This window comes from Sturnira hondurensis, unplaced genomic scaffold, assembly GCF_014824575.4.
Source record: "Sturnira hondurensis isolate 20B ecotype Veracruz unplaced genomic scaffold, ASM1482457v3 Scaffold0001515, whole genome shotgun sequence".
Taxonomy (NCBI): domain Eukaryota; kingdom Metazoa; phylum Chordata; class Mammalia; order Chiroptera; family Phyllostomidae; genus Sturnira; species Sturnira hondurensis.
Window position 1 is genome coordinate 43,334 of NW_028074146.1, and position 24,970 is coordinate 68,303.

Consider the following 24,970-nt stretch of genomic DNA (forward strand, 5'->3'; position numbering starts at 1 on the left):
TCAGAACAACAGCACATCTCTCTAGTGATGACCAACGTTTCATGCTCAACAGCTGACATCATAATAACCTGATGTCAGGTGGCTGATGAGTCCTTGCCACCACATTGGACAGAGCAGGTTACAGGGATGAGGTGTCCTTGGGTAACTGGCTCTGCAGTACATACGACAGACACCAGGGGGCAATGGAGGGTCTCATGACACAGAGGCCTCATCAGGCAGGAAAAGCTGCTCCACTTTCCACCAACCCAAGAAGGTTGAGAACAGGACATGGAGGGAATATCTACATGTGCTCCCACATTAGTTCCATTCTCAAATACAGAATGTGGAATACAACTGCAGCTTTAAAGACGAATCAGGGTTATTGAACAAGTTTATTATTAGTCAGAGTAAGGATGACAATGTTCTTTTGTATTTTTAAATAAAGAATCTCCCTCTCAGTGGGGAGATTATTTTCATAAATCTCATTCAAGTCATAATGTTATACTTTGTGTACTGATCTAGAGGGAAGACTAAGAAATACTTCCTTGAAGCAGGATGACTTGCTATTTGAAGAAAGGAATATATTTCCCTAACTCACACCTAACTCACAGGTCTCATTTGTGGGCACCTGTGTTTCCCAGTGACACACAGGACTGTCTGTGGGAAACTGGGGGACCCTCCCACAGCTCCCTCCCTGGCAGAGGGCACAGGGTCCCATGTCAATGGGCATTGGCATCAGGTGACTGGACAAGGCTCACGTCAGGATGGATTTCTTAGGTGACATCCCCCAGGACGGCACTCACAGGTGACCTCCCAGGTGGTCAGGAGACCTCAGCACAGGTGTGAGCACTGGCCTGCAGGAGTGGCCAGTGGGGTCCATGGGACCCTGAGGTGTGAGTGTGAGGAGTGGACGCCCAGGGGTGGGAAGGTCAGAGAGGAGCCGCTGTGGTCCCCTCAGCTGGGGACAGTGGGGGGGGGGGCGTGTATCAGACACCAGACCCTGGTCCCCTCTCCACTGTCTCTCAAACCTAACTCTGAGAGTGGTTCTCCAGCCTCTCTGTCTGTCTGTGCACATGAGTCACCTCAGGGATGCATCGTCACCTCCAAGAACAGCACATCCAGCATTTTGTACATGAATTCATTTCAGTGCACCCCCAGCACTACCAGGGTGACAAGCCATGAATTTGTTTGAGACAGCAGGTAAAAAGGACTTTCTTACCAACTAAGATTTTACAGTTTTGTAAAATTAAAAGGCTTGTGTCCTGATATTGACATTAGTCAAAACTCAACGGCTTCGACCACATGAGAAAACAACCCCGACATAAACTGTTAGAGACCCATCCTGACTTGAACCTTGCCCAGTCCCCTGATGCCAATGCTCACTGAGGTGGGACCCTGTGCCCTCTGCCGGGGAGGGAGCTGCGGGAGGGTCCCCCAGTTTCCCGAAGACCGTCCCGTGTATCACTGGGAAGTGCAGGTGCCCACACGTGAGGACCTGAGCACCCTTCACAGCAGACTCTGGGAGGATGGGGCCCCAGGAACAAAGAAGAGGGTGGTGACAGGGGTCCGGGGATGGAGGCATTGGGAGGGGTGGGGCAATGAGAAGACCCAACACTCAGGCTCTGGGTCAGCCTTCTGGATGGCATCCTTGTCTGGGGGTCTCAGGGAAATCACAACCTCCAATGACAGCCCCCTGCCCATCAGAAAGGGTGAGGGGCTTGGCCCTAAGTAAAGGGATGAGGTGGAGTTATCCCGATGTCAGGTTATTATGATGTCAGGTGAGGGGTGCATATAAAATCCTCCCCGAAGTTCACCATCATTTAAGTCAGAGGTGGCAAACATAAGGCCTGGGAGCGAAATCCAGGCCTCCACCTTGTTTCCACTTGGCCTCAGCCCCAAGCTCCTTGCCCCTACTTAAGTGTGGGGGCGACTTTGCCCACAAGACCCCTTGTCCACCACAGATGAAAGTAACACTACCAAGACATGACCTGCTTGGGGAGGAGAAGTGGCCAATTTCTCAGAGGAAAAAGGTCAGGAGCTTCTTCCTCAGTGGCTTTTATTGGCTTGTCATCCCCAGGAATACACATGGCAAGGATCAAACAGTAGATAACATTTCAAAGAAATCTGAGGGCTTAGTCTGAGTCAGAGTCTGTCAGGAAAGGGGTTGCAGAGACTTTGGGAGACATACTCATTTCCTGCTCAGACCCTTAACATATGAACAAAAGTACTCTTAGCAAGGAGGTTTCAAGGGAGTTTTAGGAATTCTTTCTTATGCCAGATCACCTTGGATCTCAGTCTAGCCGGCAGAGGACTGCAGCGCCTCCCCCATCATAGGTTTTCAGTTTTGAGAGGATTAGAGCCAGGAAGCGCTTCTCCCAGAGGACATGGGAACTCGGGCTATGTCAGAATAGCCAGGGTCGAGGGTCCATCACTCCCTCTTTGTTGCAGCCCCCCGAGTCCTTCCATGATGGCCTCCCAAGTGATCCTGTCTGGTTTAGGTTGCCCCTCCTCTGAGGGGACTTACCCATCATGGACTAACCAACCATGCCTTGGGGGCTGGGGAGGAGTAGAGGCAGGATGTGCTACCAGAGACAAGCTTTGTCTCCTCCTGGCTCTCATTCCGGAGGTCGCTCACTCATCCTTAGTCATGGGGGGTAGTTACAATTCCTGAATCCACGCAGAGTGGTTCCCAACAGTTAAGAAGTAGTTGCATTTATACACTCCTAAAATTATATTCTGCCCTTCAAAGGCAACTTCGAGGTTGATGTGGCCCCCTGTGAAAATGAGTTCGACACCCCTGCCTTAAGTTCTTAGAAGTAGCCCTCTGGTGCACTGGCTACACATGTAGGATGATATTCCTCGTGTGGACACGAGGGGGCACTGTGGGTCCTGGTTTGGGAAACTTCATAGGTTAAGTGCTCTTGGCTGTGTTTAAGTGCAAAGGGCATGACTGAGTCTCCTTTGAAGACACTTGTATTGGGTAAAATCAACTCTTAACAATGAAACCAACACCTGAACCTTCTTCTGACCTCAGGAAATTACAAACAGGATACTGTTAGGCTCAAGTCCTTAGGCCAGAGCTGAGAGAGTTGAGGAACAGAGAACAGATTTGCATTCATGCTCCTCCCTCTTGAGAAGCAAGGACAGAGGATAAGACAGGAGCTTGGACAGGCCAGTGCCAGCTGGGTGGCCTCAGGGCAGAGCTCCTGGAAGCACCTCCCACCATGGACTGGGCTCCCTTCTACCTCCTACCCCTGGTTTTCTCTACAGGTCAGTGCATCCCTGGGCACTTGTAGGCCCTGAAGCCCTATGCTCCCCTCCAAGCGCAGTTTTCAGGGGCATCTGACCAGTCTGGATACATTGGGCATGATCTGTGTGTTTTGTGTATGCAGGTCTCTGTGCTGATCCTGTGCTGACCCAACCTCCATCTGCCACTGCCTCCCTGAGAGCCTCGGCCAAGCTCACCTGCACCCTCAGCAGTGAGCACAGTGGCTACAGCATTGCATGGCACCAGCAGCAGCCAGGGAAGGCCCCTCGGTATTTGATGTATGTTTATAGTGACGGAAGCCATAGCAAAGGTGACGGGATCCCTGACCGCTTCTCAGGCTCCAGCTCTGGGGCCACCCGCTACCTGACCATCTCCAACCTCCAGTCTGAGGATGAGGCTGACTATTACTGTACAACAGGGTACAGCAGTGGTAATGCCACAGTGACACAGACTAATGGGGAAGTGAGACAAAAACCTCCAGCCCATCTGTATCACACTCTCCTCCAGCCCAAATAGAACTAGAGACAAGGCCATGAGCAGGTTTGGCCCAGGTCGTCAGACCTCAGATCCTTAGAATGAACGTCCTCAGCCTCAGGCAGCTGTGCGGAGGCTGGGACAGCACTGGATTCCAACTCAAAGGACGGGGCTGACCTGGTGTTTCCAAGGCCTGCATGTGAGTTGGAGACAGAGGGCGTGAGTAGAAGGACAAAAGGCCAGGACACACATCCTGTGCTCATTGTCCCTGAATATCCTTGTAATGGTGACTGGGCCCCTCACTGCTCACCCATCCTGGGTTTCTCCCCAGAACTACCCAGGTCAAGGAAGCTCAGGAGGCCCCAGGGTGTCCTGGCAGCCTGGGTTCTGAACAGAGCAAACCCCTGCAGAAGACACTGAGGACCCATCTGCATCCCCCTCTCAGGGCTGACCCTCCCTGCTCCCTCCCTGCTGGGTCCTGTCAGCTCACAGGTGTGCCCTCACAGGGAAGTGCTGCTGGTGGAGAGGATCCACCCAGCAAGGTCACGCCCCTCTCAGTGTGTTGCTCAGGCTCAGGATGACCTTACAGGGCCTCCCAGCTGAGTCCTCAATTGCCACCACATTGCAGGTCTTGCCTCTTAGGTTTACTCAAGAGACATCACCTCTAGCCCTCCTGCAAGCGGTTCTCCATCTCCCATGAGGCTCCAGGGAACTCACTGCCTGTGTTCACACTGATCACCACCTGGTGTGAGGAAACCCCCTGAGGCCAAAAGGAACCATGCAGAGAAGCCGCAGATTACTTTCCAACCTCACACACACAATCAGAAGTGACACTTGTCCTGCAGTCAGAGTGAACAACTTCCAATCAGGACACCAGATGGACCTGTCAAAGAGCTGGGCCTTGAGATGATAAATTAGCACCAGACTCCTCACTGTCATCCCACCTAAGACTGTGTGATTTTGACAAAAAAACAAAATGTTTCCACTATCTGTAGTGAATCTGCCATAACCTAGAATAGCTGGGTATGTATATGTATGCTATATATATATAACACTCTCTCTGTATGTATATTATATAATATATATATATATATATACATGCACACACACAAGTATTGTTTAGCAACAAGGAAATATTCACCAAGTCTGGTGTAGCCATCAAATATATCTAAATGGAAGCAAGAAATACGAGCTATAATAACCAACAAAATCAAACATTGTCCTGGCCATGAAATCTCACAGATGGTGGAATTTGTGAAATGGTGAAGTCTCAGGTTGGTGGAATCTCATAAATGATATCAAGGGATATTAAGAAAATTTATACTCCATTTGTTCTGGTATGTAGAAAATGCTAGAATATGGTAACACAGGCCAGGAAGACAAAGAACACGTCAAGTCCCTGCACAGATGTGGAAACTTCGGCGTTGGAGATGCAATGACCCTGATGTGACTGACAGCAGGTTCATTTTCGCAGAAGAAAGATAGTGACAGATGAGATGGAGGAGAAACTACAGAGAGGACGTGAGACACACACACAAAACCACACTGAACACACACAGGAGCGTCAGGAGCTGGAGGGCACGGAGGGAGCCTCCCAGGCACGTGATCACAGTCTCTGAAGCAGAGACATTTTGGGGGAGGTAGAAAGATTATTTGAAGAAATACTGGGCAAAAAGTCCAATTTCAGTGAAATGTGAGACACTACAGGTCCAAGAACCTCCACAAAACACAAGCACAGAAAACGTACAGGAAACATCATCACACATCACAACCAAATTCCTAAACCCAGTGTCGACGACAAAACCACAAAAGCCTCGGAGACACGAGGCCCGTCCACGGAGAGGACGGAGCAGAGGGATCAGGGCAGAGGCCTCCCTGGGAACAACACCGATGGGGGAGGGGGCGGAGTGCCCAGAAAACTAAAGGTAACAACAAAACTACAACAAAACCTGTCCACTTTCAAGTCTTTACCCAGTGAAAGGACCTTTCAAAAAAAGAAGCAAAGAAAGACTTTCCCAGATGTACAAACCCTTAGAGAACTGACACTCGCAGACGCTCTGAACCAGAAAGAGCAGAGGACACGCCCAAGACACAGAGACATGGGAATCTGCACAGAGAAATTCATGGTGTCAGGAATCGTTACTACATGGATAAATATGACACATTTTGTCATATTAAATTCCATAAAAGATACTAATGCAAAAACACTACAACAATGTGTGTTGTGGTTTATAATACATGATAAAGTAAAGCTATAACCATGTTACCTCAAAGGTTTCAGAAGAAGAGGAACCTGTTATGACAAACTCAGGTGTCTCAGTCACACCTAGCTCAGGTCCAATGTGATGTTTCCTCACAAGTTTGTAAGTTAAGCAGCAGGAGTGATGTGTTGTCAGAATTCTCTGAATTTACAAAGAAGGTCCCGTGTGACATCCTGTGCAAACCAGAGGGGAATCAGCAGCCCCTGTGTAGTGAGAGTCCTGGTGGGTCCCCTGCTCACTCACCTCACTCACACAGGACAAGGGTCACAGTGCAGTAACTCCTCCTTCCCCTGGGTCCCCCTTCAGCAGCTCTGACTCGTGGGCCAGGTGTGTGTGCCAGTGTGACATCAGTCCTGCCCCTCATGCCTTAATATTGCAGATTCAGGTCACATTGGGCCAACCTGTTTTGGACCCTAATCACCTTTCTCACTGTCCTTCCTGCTCAGACAGACCAGACCCCCCCCCCCAGGACACTGACCCTGCTGTCCCCACACTCACTTCCTCCTCCTGCTCCCTCTTCCCACCCTGATGGCACCTCCAGGGTCCCCTCCAGAGAGACCCCTCCAGCCTCTCCCCACAGAGGACCTGCCTGTCCATTCTTGTCTGATCTCAACTTTACTTGAACAGTATACAACTGCACAGTTATTACCCTGTACTTACTTTTATTGATTGCTTAATTCATTGATTATTAAGCTAATTATTTTTCTCATTAGAAAAGTTTTTTAATGCAAACACAGACGTGACAGTAAGATACGAGGGGAGACAGGAGCCCCTTTTCCTCCTGCAGCAACACGTCTGGGGCCCGATGGGTGTTCCACAGACACTCACCACCCTGTGAGGTCCCGAGTCCTTCCCACTTTCTTCCAGGCCATGCCTGAAATGCAGAGTCAGCTTGTGAAAAGCTGCTAAATAACATGCCAATGCGAGATGTCGACCCTCACTCTAAACGCTCTCAGTTCAGAGCAGATGAGGACGTCACTGGTGTCACAGCGGCTTTCTGGGTGGTCAGTGCACTGAGGAAGGGAGGGTGAAGGTTGTTGGGCAGAGTTTAATGGTTGTCTGTCCACATCCTGCCTGAAACCCCAGGATTGTTTATGAAAAAATATTTTTAATAAGCCTGGATACTGTTTTCTTGGGGGGAAAGACAACATGCAGGAAGAAGGTGGCGGTGACTGTGCTGTGTCACCCACACCAGCGCGTCCACTGTGTGCCCCCGTGTGCACACTGGCATCTGGGAGGCAGGGCTGGTCCCGTGCACACGTCTCACCCAGGACGTAGTGTCTGGCAGACACAGTGGGGCCGAACCACTCACTGTTTGCTGAGTGAGTGTCTCCTGTCTCAGTCTTTGGGGCAATTGCCACCAGCACCCTGTTTTCAACCTGCACTAGTGGTGGCATCAGTGAGAGGCAGTCCCCAAGTTCTGTGTCCCCCATGCAAACCCCAGAATCACACAGCTACCCAAGGGTTATGTCAGAGATGCTTCAGGTGGACCCACCCCCTCAACCTTCCAATGAAACTTTTTGTCTTTTTATGGGTGATCTGGGCCACCTGTTCCTGGTCTTGAGGCCAGCGGTGGTTATGGAGAGAACAGCAATCCCAATCCCTCAGTCCACGGATCAGGAAGATACCACCTGAGCAGTGGGTTCAGACTCTGCACCTGCACAGAGCACACACCTGCTCCCCCTGCAGCCAATGTGGGGAGGCCACCAGGGGGCAGCAGAGACCACCTGGCAGAGCCTCCTGGAGACTCAGAGGGCCTGGGCTTCAGGAATTCCACCATGCAGGGGGATTATTATAATTTATGTTTTGAATAATCTGTCAATTTATTAGTAATGAAAATAATTTAATTGTGGTAAACACGGGGTCATTAACTACAACCTCACACCCGTAGAAAGAGTAGTAACTTTTCCACACTATCACCTCTGATACTGCTGACATAACACACTGACTCTGACTCTCTCAGGTTGGGTTCTTGTAGAATTGGCCTGCTTGTCCATGACAGGTCCTGGTAATTCATTCCTGCCCAGCCCACCCCATTCATGCTCACACTGTAACTGTCACATCTTTCAAGGACTGGAGCTGACCCTGCCACTGGGGCACACGGGGGACACTGGGGCCCCTCCAACCAGTCTCAAGACTTCTCACCAAGTACAGCAACTCACGAGTCCTAAAAGTCCTGAGCACCATTAGCAAGGTGAGAATTTTATTTATGTTCTGATCCTCTCAAACTGTCACCGGGTTGAGGCACAACTCTGATCTCAGGCTCATATCGTCACCACTACAGTTAAGGCTCTAGAGTGGGTTGAGAACATGCAGACAGATGTCACCTCTGAGCTCAGCTGTGGTCAGACCAGCCCAAGAGTGAAGCCATGAGGCAGTCTGAAGTACAGATGTCACCCCCACACCATGGAACCGGGGGAGGAACCAGAAAACCCTGGGAATGAGCACAGTACCGAAGTCTGTTTAACCAGCACCCCAAAGGACATCTGAATTATTTTCGATTGGGGCTCATACGTGTGAGGGCGCTGGTATGAACTGAGTGATTGTGTCTTCCGCAGGTCATACGTTGAAGTCCTTACTCCCAGGGTAGCTGTATGTGGGAATATAGACTCTAAGGAAATAATAAAAGCCAAAGGATGAGTTATGGGTGGGGCTGGGGTCTGGTGGGATCAATGATCAGAGTCTCTCTCTCTCTCTGTCTGTCTCTCTGACATCCAAGCTTAAGGAACTTGGTTGTATTTGTTTAAAACAGCCTGAGGTGACTATCAGGGCTGTGAACACTCGCTTGTGGGTTTTCTATAAACATAAGATGTTAATTTTCTGAAATAAATGCTCAATAATGCAGTGGCTCGTTTTATGGTCATTGCATGTTCAGCTTCATACTAAGCACACAGCTGTTTCTCCACTGCGGCTCTGCCGTCTGACATTCCTACCGCCACTGACGGAGTGACCCCCCTCTCACTCCCTGACCGGGGCTTGGTGTTGCCCCGGTTTCCCCTCAGTCAGTCTGGTCCGTTCTGACAGGCATGCGGGTACCTCACTATGGTCCCAATTTCCCTGCCCTGGCGGCTAGTGATGAACATGTTTTGTTGGGGTTTTTTGACATTTATGTATTTTTCCATCAAATGTCCATTCATGTCATTTACCCAACTTCAAGTTGAACTTCATTTGTTCTGTTTATTTTTTAATGTTAAAATGGATTTGACAGAAACATGCATCCGTTTGCTGCCCCATCGCCCGTGCATGCATTGTGAGACTCCCGTGTGCCCCTCAACCAGGGGTCAGGCCCCCAACCCTGGTGCCTTTGGGAGACACTCCAGCAACTGAGCCCCCAGCCAGGGCTGTTTGCTTTCTTAATTAACTGATTTTGAAACTTTTACACAACATTTCTTTCATGGATTGGGACTGGCAAGTGTTTTCTCTCACTTTGTTGTTCTTTTTAATTAACTCCCCAGAAGAGACTTTCATAGAACAAAGTGTTTAATTTTAAAGGGTTTCCATTTACCTTCTTTCCTTTTACATGTGAAGCATTTTTACAAAGCCTAAGAATGCTTACGAAGACCAAGATTTAAAAGTTTTCTTCTTTTTTTCCCCTAAAATGTAATAGAAACTCCCCCAGAGGCACATGACCAATGTCACTGTGTCCTGGCGCAATTTACAGCCTCTTACACCAGCTTGGCCACTGTCCCTACCAGCTCCTGTAACCAGCACCCCCCCACACACACACCGCACTGTGATCTCCTCACTGGAGGGGAATGCGGGTTCTCCCCAAGACCAGAGAGGAGACTCAGCCCAAGTGTGAGAGTAGGGGCTGGTCAGCAGTCAGCACTGTCCCCTCAACACCACAGAGAGCTCTGAGCAACCCAGGCCCACACCTGGTCATGAGGACCCAACTTTAAACCCTCCCCTGGTCCCAGCTGCACTCTGCCCATCAGGGGCCATTAAGCAAGGCCCCGAGAGGAAGGAAGTGGATTTGCATGGGGCCCTTTATACAGGATAAGACAGGCCCCGAAGCCATATCCTCAGGTGTGGGTCAGAGGAAGATCCTGGGGCGTCTACACCATGGCCTGGACCCCTCTCCTGCTCCCCCTGCTCACTCTCTGCACAGGTGCTGACGCCCAAGGCTAAGCCCCCACAGAAACCGGGAGCAACCTGGCCCTGATCTTTGCTCAGCATTGAGGAAGTGCACCATCTGGAAAGGAGACCCTCCTTCTCTCACTCACCTCTCCTGTCCTCTCTTTCAGGTTTGGTGGGCTCTTCTGAAGTGACTCAGCCCCCAGCAGTGTCTGTGAACCAAGGACAGACAGCCAGGATCACCTGCCAGGGAGAGGCCGTAAGAGAATATTATCCTGTCTAGTTGCAGCAGGAGGCAGGCCAGGCCCCTGTCACAGTCATCTATGGTGACGAGAAGCGGACTTCAGTCATCCCTGACCGATTCTCTAGTTCTCACTCAGGGGACACAAACACCCTGGCCATCAGCGGAGCCCGGGCTGAGGACGAGGCTGACTATTACTGTGCAGTGTGGGGTGATAGTACTAATACTCACCATGACACAGGCAGGGGGGAAGTGAGACAATAACCACCGGGTGTGTCACACTCTCTCCAGGCCCTGCAAGGACTACAGACAAAGCTGTGAGCAGCTTTGTCCCAGGTCCCATTTCTCAGGTCTCCAAGTGGCCCCTCTTCCCAGCCTCAGACAGCTGTGCAGAGGGTCGGTCAGGAGTGGATTCAGGGTGGCAGGACCAGGCTGGCCTGCTGTGTCTGGGCCACCGACTCAATTCTGAAAAGAGGGCCTGGCAAAACGACACACTGCCAGAGACCTGTGTCCAAAGGTAACGGTCCTTAAATTTCTGCATCATGGTGACTGGTGTTCCTTGGCAAACTGTCCAGGGGAGCGTGGGGGACAAGAGAGGGCCCCACAGAGAGGACACTCTGGGCATCTGTAAACGTTCCCTCGAGATGGGTGAGCACACGTGGGAGGAAAGCAGCTGAGGCTGAGGAGGGAGCCACCCAAGGACACGGGATGGGACGGTCACCAGTCAGCACACCGGCCTACAGTGCTTGTGCCCAGTCAGGGGGAAGATCCCAGTTCAGTCATCAGGGGGACAAGTCAGAGGACCTGTGTCCCATGGTGGAAAACTTCATCCCAACCAAGGTCTGCTCTGGTGGCATCTCAGAAAGTGTCAGTGAGAGCAGGTGGACACAGGATGGACCTGTGACCAGTAAGACACTGAACCCCAACTGGGAATCCCCAACACAGGGGGACGCACACATGTTCCAGATCCAACAGGAATCAGTCCCATTGCCTGACATCCTGTCAGACTTTCCTGTGAATAATGAGGAAAACAGGACTGTTATGAATGTAAAACCATTATATGGTTTTAAACCATCTCTCACACCCGAGACCAGAGACCCAGGGGGTGTGTCACAGCTGGCTGATGTGCCTCGGTGACCTGTGGGAAGGGCAGGGCGTACGTGGGCCTGCACGCCTCTGTGTGCAATGTGTGTGCACTTTGGTGCAGCCAAGAAGTGCCACAAGGACAGATGTCCCAGACTTTCTGTTTCTGAAATTTCCTCTGTCCACCATTCTGTTGTCCTCGCTTCCCATTAAGGATAAGGATGAAGGACATTAAGAAGAACAGGAGGAATAGCATTCATCTGTGTGTAAACCACGTCAGCACATTCACAGCACTTTGAATTTACTAAATAGTTTAGTCTCAAGTACACGATGAAGAAGCCTCCTCGTTGTCTCCTCTCCTCACAGACGGGGAAGCTGAGGTAGGCAGGCAGCAGCCTTGTCTGAGTTTGGGACACAAAGGGGCGGGCCCGGTAGCAAACCAGGAGTACAGCCCCAGAGTCCCAGTCCTTGCCTCCATCCCGTGCACCCNTAAGAAGAACAGGAGGAATAGCATTCATCTGTGTGTAAACCACGTCAGCACATTCACAGCACTTTGAATTTACTAAATAGTTTAGTCTCAAATACACGATGAAGAAGCCTCCTCGTTGTCTCCTCTCCTCACAGAAGGGGAAGCTGAGGTAGGCAGGCAGCAGCCTTGTCTGAGGTTGGGACACAAAGGGGCGGGCCCGGTAGCAAACCAGGAGTAGAGCCCCAGAGTCCCTGTCCTCACCTCCATCCCGTGGCCTCTAACTGGCTCTAAATCTAAGATTAGCTTTTCCTTCAAATGCCAGAGAGATCATTTCCTTTCTGTAAAGCCACTGACTGGTATTGGGACTGCAAAGTGCAGCCCCGTCCCAGCGGAACCACGGGGATGGCTGTAAATTTCTCATCACCTACATTTAAAAGATGAGACCATGAAACCTTTAAAATTGGTTTTCACAATACATTTTGTTTAATTCAATTAGATGCTGGGGCCTGGACAGTGGTGGGGGGAAATGGAGGTAACTGCACTTGAACAACAATCAAAAAGAAAAAAAGATTTGATTGTGTTCTTGTGGGTCTATTCGTAAATTCTCCATTCTGTTCCATTATTCAACATGTCTATCTGCTAACTCCACCCTATCTTGTTTACTCTTAAGACTGTAGAAAATAAATATGTTTACTTAAATTTCTTCTTTACTTTGGACAGTCTAGTTCCTCTATCTTTCCATGGGAGTTTTGAAATTCTTATGTTTATATTCACAGAGAATATGCAGGGATTTTCATTTGCATTTTGTTCAATCTTTATGCCAGTTCTGGAGAATTAACATTTTTTCCATAGTGAGTCTTCTAATCCATAAACACTGTGCTTTTCTATTCATTTAGATCTTTTATTAATTTCATGAACAGATAATAGTTTTCAGCATAAAATTCTTAACCAGTTTATTGATTTATGCCTAATGATTTCATCTGTTTCAAACTACATTAAATTAAAAAGCTTCTGCATGGCTAAAATGCCATCATCAAAATGAAAAGAGAAACGACCATGTGAGAGAACATATTTGCCAATGACACATCGGACAAGGGTTTGATCTCCAAGATATATGAGTAACTCATACAACTCAACACCAGGCAGGAAAACAATCCAATTGAAAAGTGGACAAAAGACCTCAATAGACACTTCTCCAAGGAGGACTCAGATGGCCCAAGACACATGAAATGATACTCAACATCACTAGCCACCAGAGAGATGCAAATTAAAACCATAATGAGATACCACCTCACACCGGTCAGGGTCGCCATCTTAAACAAACCAACAAACAAGTGCTTGTGGAGAGAAGGGAACCCTCCTGCACTGTTGGTGGGAATGCAGACTGGTTCAGCCACTGTGAAAACTGGTATGCAATTTCCTCAAAAACACTGAAAATAGAACAGCCTTTTGACCCAGCAATTCACTGCTGGAACTACACCCTAAGAATCCTGAGATACCAAGTTAAAAGAATTTATGGACCCGAATGTTCAGAGCAGTGTTATCTACAATACTCAAGTGCTGAAAACAGCCCAAGTGCCCATCAGTAAACAAGTAGATCAAAAAATTGTGGTACTTTTACATAATGGAATACTGTGCAGCAGAAAGAGAGAAGGGACTCCTACCTTTTGAGACATCATGGATGGAACTGGAGAATATGATGCTAAGTGAAATAAACCAGTCAGTGAAAAAAAAATATCATTAGATCTCACCAATAAGAGGAACCTAAGGAACAAAAATAACTAATGAGAAAATAGAACCACGGGCAGGGAAATGTAGAACACACTGACAAGGACCAGAGGGAAGAGGGAGGGGACAATGGTGGAAAGAAGGGGCAGGGACTAGACAAAGGACAAGCATAAATGACCCATGGACAAGGACAACACTGTGGGGACTGACTGTGGGATTGTGGGGTGCGCTGGGTGGAGGAGGGCAAAGGGGGGAAAACTGGGACAACTGTAATAGAATAATAATGAAATTTTCAATGAGAAAAGAAAACATTTCAATGGGAACTAAATATAAAACTTTTGATATATTTTACATTGTTTTTAAACTGGCTTTAAAACCTGCTGTGTATTTCAGAACAACAGCACATCTTTCCGGGGAGGACCCACGTTTCATGCTCAACAGCTGTGATGACTCCTTCCCACCACATTGGACAGAGCAGGTTACAGGGATGAGGTGTCCTTGGGTAACTGTCCCTGCAGTACATATCATAGACACCAGGGGGCGATGAAGGGCCTCATGACACAGAGGCCTCATCAGACAGGAAAAGCTGCTCCAATTTCCACCAACCCAAGAAGGTTGAGAACAGCATATGGAGGAAATATTTACATGTGCACCCACATTAGTTCCATTCTAAAATACAGAATATTAAATACAACTGCAGCTTTACAGACAAATCAGGGTTATTGGACACATTTATTATTAGTCAGTGTATGGATGACAATGTTCCTATTGTATTTTTAAATAAATAATCTCCCTCTCAGTGGGGAAATTGTTTCCATAAACCTCATTCAAGTCATAATGTTATACTTTGTGCACTGATCTAGAGGGAAGACTAAGAAATATTTTCTGAAGCAGGATGACTTGCTATTTTAAGAAAGGAATATATTCCCCTAATTCACAAGCACAGATCACGGTTTGAAGGTGAAATCTCCCAGGATGGCACTCACAGGTGACCTCCCAGGTGGTCAGGAGACCACATCACAGGTGTGAGCACTGGCCTGCATGAGTGGCCAGTGGGTCCCATGGGGACACTGAGGTGTGAGTGTGAGGAGTGGACGCCCCAGGATGGGAAGGACAGAGAGGAGCTGCTGTGGTCCCCTCAGCTGCGGACAGCGGGGTTGTGTCTCAGATACCAGATCCTGGTCCCCTCTCCACTGTCTCTCAAACCAAACTCTGAGAAGTGGGGCTGCAGCCTCTCTGTCTGTCTGTGCACATGAGTCACCAAGGGGCTGCATGGTCACCTCCAAGAACAATATCTTCAGCATTTTGTACATGAACTGACTTCACTGTACCCTCAGCCCCACCAGGGTGACAAGCCATGTATTTGTTTGGGACAGCAGGTAAAAAGTGCTGCCTTGCCAACTGTAAGATTTTACAGTTTTGTAAAATTAAAAGGCTTATGTCCTGATACTGACACTGGTTGAAACTCAACGGCTTTGACCACGTGAGAAAACAACCCCGACATAAACTGTTAGAAACCCATCCTGACGTGAACCCTGTCCAGTCCCCTGATGCCAATGCCCATTGACATGGGACCCTGTGCCCTCTGCCAGGGAGGGAGCTGCGGGAGGGTCCCCCAGGTTCCCGAAGACAGTCCCGTATGTCACTGGGAAGTGCAGGTGCCCACACGTGAGGACCTGAGCACCCTTCACAGCAGACTCTGGGAGGATGGGGCCCCAGGAACAAAGAAGAGGGTGGCGACAGGGGTACTGGGGTTGGACCATTGGGACACGGGGCCCAGAGAGCAGCAGGGCAAGAGGACCCAACACTCAGGCTCTGGGTCAGCCTTCTGGATGGTGGTCTTTATTAGCCATCCTTGTCTGGGGGTCTCAGGGAAATCACAACCTCCAATGACAGCCCCCTGCCCATCACACAGGAGGAGGGGTTGGGCCTTCAGCCAAAGGGAAGACGTGGGGTTATTCTGATGTCGGGTTATTATGATGTCAGGTGAGGGGTGCATATAAAACACTCCCCAAGGTTCACCATCATTTAAGTCAGAGGTGACAAACATAAGGCCTGTGAGCAGAATCCAGGCCTCTACCTTGTTTCCACTTGGCCACAGCCCGAAGCTCCTTGCCCCTAGTTAAGTGTAGGGGCGACATTGCCCGCAAGTCCCCTTGTCCACCACGGATGAAAGTAACACTACCAAGACATGATCTGCTTGGGGAGGAGAGGTGGCCAATTTCTCAGAGGAAAAAGGTCAGGAGCTTCTTCCTCAGTGGCTTTTATTGGCTTGTAATACACACGAATACGTGTGGCAAGGATCAAACAGTTGATAACATTTCAAAGAAATCTGAGGGCTTAGTCTGAGTCAGAGTCTGTCAGGAAAGGGGGTTGCAGAAACTTTGGGAGACATACTCATTTCGTGCTCAGACCCTTAACATATGAATGAAAGTACTCTTAGCAAAGCAGGTTTCACAGGAGTTTTAAGAATTATTTCTTATGCCCGATCACCACCAATCTCAGTCTAGCCAGCAGAGGACTGAACCACCTCCCCCATCATAGGTTTTCAGTCTTGAGAGGATTAGAGCCAGGAAGCACTTCTCCCAGAGGACATGGAGACTCGGGCTATGTCAGAATAGCCGAGGTCGAGGGTCTATCACTCCCTCTTTGTTGCAGCCCCCCGAGTCCTTCCATGATGGCCTCCCAAGTGATCCTGTCTGGCTTAGGTTGCCCCTCCTCTGAGGGGTCTTACCCATCATGGACTAACCGACCATGCTTTGTGGGCTGGGGAGGAGTAGAGGCAGGATGTGCTACCAGAGACAAGCTTTGTCTCCTCGTGGCTCTCATTCCGGAGGTCACTCACTCATCCTTAGTCATGGGGGGTAGTTACAATCCCTGAAACCAGGCAGAGTAGTTCCCAACAGTTAAGAAGTAGTTACATGTATACACTCCTAAAATTATATTTGGCCCTTCAAAGGCAACTTCGAGGTTGATGTGGCCCCCTGTGAAAATGACTTCGACAGCCCTCCCTGCCTTAAGTTCTTAGAAGTAGCCCTCTGGTGCACTGGCTACACATGTAGGATGATATTCCTGCTGTGGACACCAGGGGGCACTGTGGGAAACAGTGCCCTGATTTGGGAAACTCGTTAGGTTAAGTGCTCTTGGCTGTGTTTGAGTGCAAAGGGCATGACTGAGGCTTCTTTGAAGACACTTCTATTGGGTAAAATCAACTGCTAACAATGAAACCAACACCTGGACCTTCTTCTGACCTCAGGAAATTACCAACAGGATGCTGTTAGGCTCAAGACTCAGACCAGAGCTGAGACAGTTGAGGAACAGAGAATAGATTTGCATTCAGTGCTCCTCCCTCTTAAGAAGCAAGGACAGAGGATAAGACAGGAGCTTGGACAGGCCAGTGCGAGCTGGGTGGCCTCAGGGCAGAGCTCCTGGAAGCACCTCCCACCATGGACTGGGCTCCCTTCTACCTCCTACCCCTGGTTTTCTCTACAGGTCAGTGCATCCCTGGGCACTTGGAGGCCCTGAAGCCCTAAGCTCCCCTCCAAGCGCAGTTTTCAGGGGCATCTGAGCAGTCTGGGTACATTGGGCATGATCCCTGTGTTTTGTGTATGCAGGTCTCTGTGCTGATCCTGTGCTGACCCAGCCCCCCTCTGCGTCTGCCTCCCTGAGAGCCTCGGCCAAGCTCACCTGCACCCTCAGCAGTGAGCACAGTGGCTACAGCATTGCATGGCACCAGCAGCAGCCAGGGAAGGCCCCTCGGTATTTGATGTATGTTTATAGTGACGGAAGCCAGAGCAAGGGGGACGGGATCCCCGATCGCTTCTCAGGCTCCAGCTCTGGGGCCAACCGCTACCTGACCATCTCCAACCTCCAGTCTGAGGACGAGGCTGACTATTACTGTCAGACATGGAGCAGCAGTGGTAATACTCACAGTGACACAGGCCAACGGGGAAGTGAGACAAAAACTCCCAACCCATCTGTGTCACATTCTCCTCCAGCCCAAATATGACAAGAGACAATGGTATAACAGGTGTGGCCCCAGTCCCCAGATCTCAGATACTCAGGTGGCATCTTCTCCATCTTCAGGCAGCTGTGCAGAGGGTGGGACAGCAGTGGATTCAGTCCCACAGGACGGGGCTGACCTGGTGTTTCCAGGGCCTGGGTGTGAGTTACAGACAAGGGCATGAGTGGAAGGACCACAGACCAGGACACAAAATCACAAAAGTGTCACAGACATGAGGCCCATCCATGGAAAGGACATACCCGAGGGATCAGGACAGACTTGTTTCTCCCTGAAAAAAAACACATATGAGGGGAGGGGGAGCAGAGTGTCTAGAAAACTAAAAGCAACATCAAAACTAAAACAAAATCCTCTCCACTTTCAAGTCTACCCAGTGTAAGTATCATTCAAAAAAGGAAACAAAGTAAAATGTTGTGCAGAAACGTAGAGAACTGACACCTGCAAACGCTCTGAACCAGAAAATACAGAGGACACGCCCGAGACACAAAAACATGGGAAACTGCACAGAGAAATTCATGCCATCAGGGATAGTTACCATGTGAATAAACATGAAACATTTTCTCATATTAAATTCCATAAAAGATATTAATGCAAAAGTGCTATAAAATGAATGTTGTGGTTCATAATACATGATAAAGCAGAGTTATGAGAAAGTTAGTTCTAAGGTTTGAGAAGAAGAAGAACCTGTTATGACAAACTCAGGTGTCTCACTCACACCTTCTTCAGGTCCAATGTGACTTTTTCTCACAAGGTCATAACTTTGGCAGCAGGAGTGATGTGTTGTCAGAATCTCTGAATTGACAGAGAAGGTCCCGTGTGCCGTCCTGTGCAAACCAGAGGGGAAGCAGCAGCACCTGTGTAGTGACAGTCCTTGTGAGTCACCTGCTCACTCACCTCACTCACACAGGACAGGTTCACAGTGCAGTGGCTCCTCCTTCCCCCAGGTTCCCTTTCAGCTGCTCTGACTCCTGGGCCAGGTGTATGTGCTCAGTGTGACGTCAGTCCTGTCCCTCATGCCTTAATATTGCAGATTCATGTCACTTGGGCCGACCTAGTTTGGACCATAACCACCTTAGTTTCTCACTGTCCTTCCTGCTGAGACAGACCACACCCTCCCCCCAGGACACTGACCCTGCTGTCCCCACACTCACTTCCTCCTCCTGCTCCCTCTTCCCACCCTGATGGCTGCTCCAGGGTCCCCTCCAGAGAGACCCCTCCAGCCTCTCCCCACACAGGACCTGCCTGTCCATTCTTGTCTGATCTCAACTAATTAACTGAATAGTACAACAGCTGCACAGTTATTACCCTGTAATTATTTTATTAAATGCTCAATTGATTCATTTATGCTAATTACTTCTCTCATTACTCAGGACATTTTTTAATGCAAACACACACAGGACAGTAAGACACATGGGCAGACAGGAGCCCCTTTTCCTCCTGCAGCAACACATCTGGGGCCCGACAGGTGTCTGCAGACACTCACCACCCTGTGAGGTCCTCCCGTATCTCAGTTTCTGCTCTGCCAGCCCTGCTGTGCAGGCTCTGCTCTCACCCTCGTTGCAGACGGCCCTCAGCGGGGCCGCTACAGCTCAGCTGTCACACCCAGGGCCAAGGGGACAGGGGCTGCTCAAACATAGTCTGTTTCTTTCCTGTACAAAGTTAAACTTTTGGAAAATAAACCACCTGAGTGACACACCTATGGGTCAACACTGAGCTACAAGGTCAATAACAGCCAAGAGGGACCTGGGAAGGGCAATCCTGTGGCTGTTAACTGCAGATGGAAGACAACATACAGGTAGAAGGTGGCGGTGAATGTGCTGTGTCACCCACACCAGCGTGTCCCCTGTGTGCTCCCATGTGCACACTGGCGTCTGTGAGGCAAGACTCGTTCACATCTCTCACCCAGGACACAGTGTCTGGCATACACAGTGGGGCTGAATCACTGTTTGCTGGGTTAGTACAGTTGCCACAACGCCCTATTTGACCCTGCAGTGGTGGTGGGCATCAGTAAGACGCAGTCCCCGAGTCCTGTGTTCCCCATGTAAGCCCAACAATCACACAGCCACCCAGGGTATATGTCACAGATACTTCTGGTAGGCCTGCCCCTTCATCCTCCCAATGAGCTTGTTCATACTTTTATGGGTCATCTGAGCCACTTGTGCCTGGTCTTGAGGTGGCGGTGGTTATGGAGAACAACATCCCCTGCCCTGGAACCAGCAGTCCCTGGATCAGGGAGTCACCACCTGAGCAGTGGGTTCAGACTCTGCACCTGGACAGAGCACACACCTGCTCCCCCCTGCAGTCAGTGTGGGGAGGCCCCCAGGGGGCAGCAGAGACCACCTGGCAGAGCCTCCTGGAGACTGGGAGGGCCTGGGCATGAGGAATTCTACCATGCAGGGGGACTATTATCATGTTTGTTTTGGAACTATCTGTCCACCTATTAACAGTTAACTGTGGTAAAACAAGGGAAATATTAAGCACCACGTCGCATCTTTAAAAAGAGTAGTACGTTTTCTACAGTACTGACTTTGACACAACTGACATAACATTCTGACTCTGAGTCTCTCAGAGTTGGTTCTTCTAGAATTGCCCTGTTTATCTGTCACAGGTCCAGATAATTGATTCCTGTCCAGCCCGCCCCAGTCATGCTCACACTCTGTAACTGTCACACCTTTTCAAACACTGGGGCTGACCCTGGCACTAGCACACAGTGGGGACGATGGGGCACAGCATCCAGGACCTGTCCCAGGAGATGGAACTGAGTTAGAAACTTCCAGCATCTCAGAGGCTCCAAGTGCTGCATGTGCCCTGAGCAAGGTGGAAATGTCATTCAGGCACCGATGCTCACACACTGTCACTGGGGTGGGACCCTGCTGGGACCTCAGGCTCATATCGTCACCACTACAGTTAATGCTCTATAGTGGGTTCAGAACATGCAGACAGACGTCACCTCTGAGCTTAGCTGTGGCCAGGCCCGCACAGGAGTGAGGCCATGAGACAGTCCGGGTGGAGATGTCAGCTCCACACTATGGTACCATGGATGAACCTGAAGCCCCTGGGAAGGAGTGTGGAACTCTATGGCCCGCCCTCCCTTCCCTGAGTCTCTCAGGCTGAGCCCCATCAGGAACCACCCAGCTCCTCAGGCAGCACCCCTGAGCCCTGGCTCATTTGCATACTCAGCAGTTCTCCCTCCAGCAAGGGGATAAGAGAGGCCTGGAAGGAAAGCTGCCCAATCTGGGGCCTCAGGGAGCAGAAGCTGGCACCTCCACTATGGCCTGGACCCCTCTTCTCCTCAGCCTCCTTGCTCACTGCACAGGTGCTGCTCCCAGGCTCCCACTCACCACCAACCCCAGGGATCTGGACAAACCTGACCCTGACTCTGAGCTCAGCAGGACACTGCCCGTGGGCTCCAGATGCCCCTGGCCCTCCACTGCAGGAGGAGGGGATGGAGTTTGGTACCCTCCACTGTGCTCACTGGCTCTGAGTGAGCCTTAGGGGCTGCACTTGCCAGGAGAAAGGGACAGGAGGGTCCTCATTTCCTCACAGGCTTCATGGGTCAGCTGGATCCCTGGGCTACTAGGACTAAGACTGATAACCCAGGGAATCCCTGTAGATGTCTCCAAGAAGGGCAGAGTCTACTGGGAAGGGGTCCCTCATCCTTAAACCCACCTGTCCTTTCCTCTCCTGCAGGCTCTGTAGGAGCCTCCCATGAGCTCAAGCAGCCACCCTCGGTGTCAGAGGAGCTGGGACAGACGGCCACAGTCACCTTTGAGGGAAACAGCATTGGAAGTACATATGTTCACTGATACTGTCACCGAACAAGGGGGTCCAAGGCGGGGGAACAATACTTGACCCACCCAGGGACGGTATATACTAATATCTATTGGGCTCTTCTCTCCGCCGCCATTGGGAAAGACATCTCTCAATGCCAGAGATTTGTGGAAAGGACACAAAATGTTTATTTAGTGCTATTCAGGCCTAATGCCTTCATTAAAATATTAAAATCTTTAAGGGTATGCACCTACACACACACACACACACACACACACACACACAGCGCGACCTTCTCCCACTGTCCCAATTCCAGGTACCGTAAATCAGAAAAAGAGCACACATCCATTTTTCAGCTCCCTGGCACTGTGGGCTGTGTCGCCTGGCCAGGCAGGATCTCCAATTAATCCAAAGTCATGCGGCACCTTCCACTGGCAAGAGTTCTTTGTACCAAGTTCCAGTCAAAGTCTCTCCTGCTTTCCAGGCCACTGGGCCAAAGGGAGCACCCCGAAGCCGCACTCCACCGAAAGTGCGCGTCTTTCATCTTCACCTGACCGCAGGGATCTCCATTCTGGCAAAGCTGCTTGGTTTTCCCTTTCACCTGGCCAACAGGAGGTCTTAACTCTGTTGAAACTGCTTGGCTCTCTCTCCTAATGGCTACAGGGGTCTACATCTTTCCAAAACAGCGTGGCTCTCCCCATCACCTGGCCAACAGGGAGGTCCTCACTCAGCTAAAGCCACAGGGCTCCCAAGCAGGCCCTGTCTCAGAGAAGCAGCCCTGTCTCAGTGAAGCAGTCCCCAATTCCATCCTGGGTACCAAGCCACTCACTTCTCCCTGGCCCAAAATGTAGCCACAGCTATTTAACATATCTATGAAACCAGTTAAAGGTTATAGATATGTTAAATGACCATTCCAGAGGTTAGCTGCCAAACTGTTGCTATGCACTGGCTGGTGTAGTTCAGTGGATTGAGCACGGGCCTGCGAATCAGACGATGGCAGGTTCAATTCCCAGTCAGGGCACATGCCTGGGTTGCAGGCTAGTTCCCTGCAGGCCAACTCCCAGCAGGGGATGCACGAAATGCAACCATACATTGATGTTTCTCTCCCTCTCTCCTTCCCTTCCCCTCTAAATATAAATAAATAAAATCTTTAAAAAAAAAACTGTTGCTATGCAAAACAACTCTCAATGGCCCTGCTCCATTCGTCCCTTCCCCCAACTGCCTGCAAGGGGGGTGGGGGCGGACATTGAGGACATCTTAATAATATTTCCTCCAATATCCCTATACAATGAGTTCTGGACACCATTCCAAATCTTTTTTCGCCCCCACTCCCTTGGCTGCACCCTGTATCGGTACCAGCAGAAGCCCATCAAGGCCTCTCTGCTGGTCATTTATGAGGATAGCAACCGGCCCTCAGGGATCCCTGACCGATTTTCAAGCTCCAACTCAGGGAACACAGCCACCCTGACCATCAGTGGGGCCCAGGCCCAGGACGAGGCTGAATATTACTGTCAGGCGTGGGACAGTAATGACGCTCACAGTGACACAGGCAAATGGGAAAGTGGACAAAAATCTCAGTCTGTGTTACACTCCCCTCAAGTCCAACTAGAACTGCAGACAAAGCCAGGAGCAGCTTTGGCCCAGGTCCCATTTCTCAGATGTCCAAGTGGCCCCTCCTCCCAGCCTCAGGCAGCTGTGCAGGGGGTGGGTCAGGAGTGGATTCAGGGCAGCAGGACCAGGCTGCCTGCTGAGTCGGTGCTGCTGTGCAGCTTCCTGGAGGAGCAGCTGACAAAACCACAGCCTGCTGGAGTCCTGTGTCCACAAGTAACGGCCCTTCAATTTCTACACCAGGGGCACTGGGCTGCTCCTTGGAAAAACATTAGGAATTAATCCCTAGAACCTCCCAGCTCAGCTGAGCTCCGCAGGCCCCAGGCTCTGAGGCCTCCCAGGACTCTGAAAGGGGCCAACCAGTGACTGTACACCCAGCACCCCTGCTGCAGCCCCAGTGACCATGGCTGTGCCCTCACTGAGAAGTTTCCAAGGGGCAGAGAATTGCCTCCCTCAGGGTCATTCTTCTCCCCAAGTGTGTGACTCACACCTTTTGACCACCTTGTGCCAAGATGCAGGCCCTGCCTCAGGTCACAAGGACCTAGCAGCCTCCAGCTGAGTCCCCCACTGTCACTGCTTTGCAGTTCCCAGGTCTTGCCTCTGAGCTTCCCTCCAGAGAGACCCCCTAAAACCCCCGAGTGAGGTTCTCTGTGTCGGAGGGAGTGTCCAGGGCCCCAGAAGAAAATAACAGCCCAGGGGGAGCACGTGGGAGAAAAGAGGGCCCCACAGAGGTAACACTCTGGGTGTCTGCAAACATTTCTGCGAGACTGGTGCATGCATGTGGGAGGAAACTGGCTGAGGAGGGAGCCACCCAAGGACACGGGAGGGGACAGTCACAGGTCAGCACACCAACCTGCAGTGCTTGTGCCCGTGCTTGTGCACAGTGCTTGTGCTTGTCGGCGGGGGGAAGCTCCCAGTTCAGGCATCAGGTACATGAGTCAGAAGACCTGTGTCCCATGGTGGGGAACTTAGTCCCAACCAAGGTCTGGGATGGTGGCATCTCAGAGAGTGTCAGTGGGAGCGGGAAAGACAGGACGGACCTGTGACTAGTAAGTCACTGAACCCCAAATGGGAATCCTGGACACAGGAGGACACACACATGTGTCAGATCCAATGGGAGTCAATCACATTGCCTGACACCCTGTCAGACTTTCCTGCGAAGAACCAGGAAAACAGGACTGTTATGAATGTAAAACCGTTTTAACCAAAAGGGCCCTGGAAGGGCCCAGATGACACAGTGTGTGGACTAGGACACAGAAACTGTGACTGTGAGGTTACTTTCTCTGATCATAAGGGAGGATGAATGATTTGACGCAGCAAGGGAAGATGCAGAGGCTAAAAATCTAAATTCGAAACCTGGATATAAAAGCTGTAATATATGGGATTAAGATGCATGGGATGATATAGTCAGTCAACTATTCAAAATGGGGCAGAAAACAATAAAAACCAAGGATAGAAATGGAGCCCACCTTCTCTCCAAACACCCCCACATGTCTGTTTGTAAAACACTTTTCTCCAGGACATTACAGGGTCCAGCACAGGAATGAAGCTCAGTCTGACGAGGGCAGGACAGTTGAGCACCAAGACCCCAGTGGCTTAGGAAGGAGTTGGGGACACAGCAAGGGGAAGTGAGTTTCCATGGTGACGGACACCAGAACACACAGGTCCCCTGGGATGGACTAAGATGCAGATGCAGCTGCAGCAGGTCAGGATGGGCCTGGAACGTTCCTGTGTGACCGTCCCTTCCTAGGACCACATGGGAGTGGCTTCACTCCTGTCCACCTGCCACTCACAGTTCAGTGACAGTCACCACAGGAAGGCACCATCTGTGCAGCACAGGGACCTGCTCTCCTTGATGAAATTTCAATCTCCCTTAAGGAAAAAAAGAAATTTCACACATGATTGAGTAGGTAGTCAAGGATTTTAAGAAAATTTGAACTTCATTTGTTCCAGGGTGTGGGAGAATGACTGGATGTGGTCATTGCAGACAAGG

The 24,970-nt window shown here is 50.3% G+C and overlaps 1 long non-coding RNA gene and 3 gene segments (V, D, J or C); all 4 read left to right on the forward strand.

The window, feature by feature from the left end:
- The first annotated feature begins 3,126 nt into the window (after positions 1-3,126).
- On the forward strand, positions 3,127-3,763 carry LOC118975523 (immunoglobulin lambda variable 4-3-like). The segment is given in 2 exon segments: positions 3,127-3,249; positions 3,372-3,763. Coding segments are annotated over 2 exon segments (438 nt in total).
- Positions 3,764-9,978: 6,215 nt separating this feature from the next.
- On the forward strand, positions 9,979-10,321 carry LOC118975511 (uncharacterized). The gene is made up of 2 exons (XR_005064082.1): positions 9,979-10,090; positions 10,227-10,321. It is a non-coding gene; the product is annotated as an uncharacterized LOC118975511 (long non-coding RNA).
- Positions 10,322-16,984: 6,663 nt separating this feature from the next.
- Positions 16,985-17,586, forward strand: LOC118975534 (immunoglobulin lambda variable 4-3-like). The segment is given in 2 exon segments: positions 16,985-17,069; positions 17,192-17,586. Coding segments are annotated over 2 exon segments (441 nt in total).
- A 3,222-nt stretch (positions 17,587-20,808) lies between these two features.
- Positions 20,809-22,918, forward strand: LOC118975536 (immunoglobulin lambda variable 3-9-like; the record flags this gene model as incomplete). The annotated part of the segment is given in 3 exon segments: positions 20,809-20,914; positions 21,289-21,402; positions 22,721-22,918. Coding segments are annotated over 3 exon segments (358 nt in total), but the record flags the coding sequence as incomplete, so codon positions are not given.
- Positions 22,919-24,970: the final 2,052 nt, after the last annotated feature.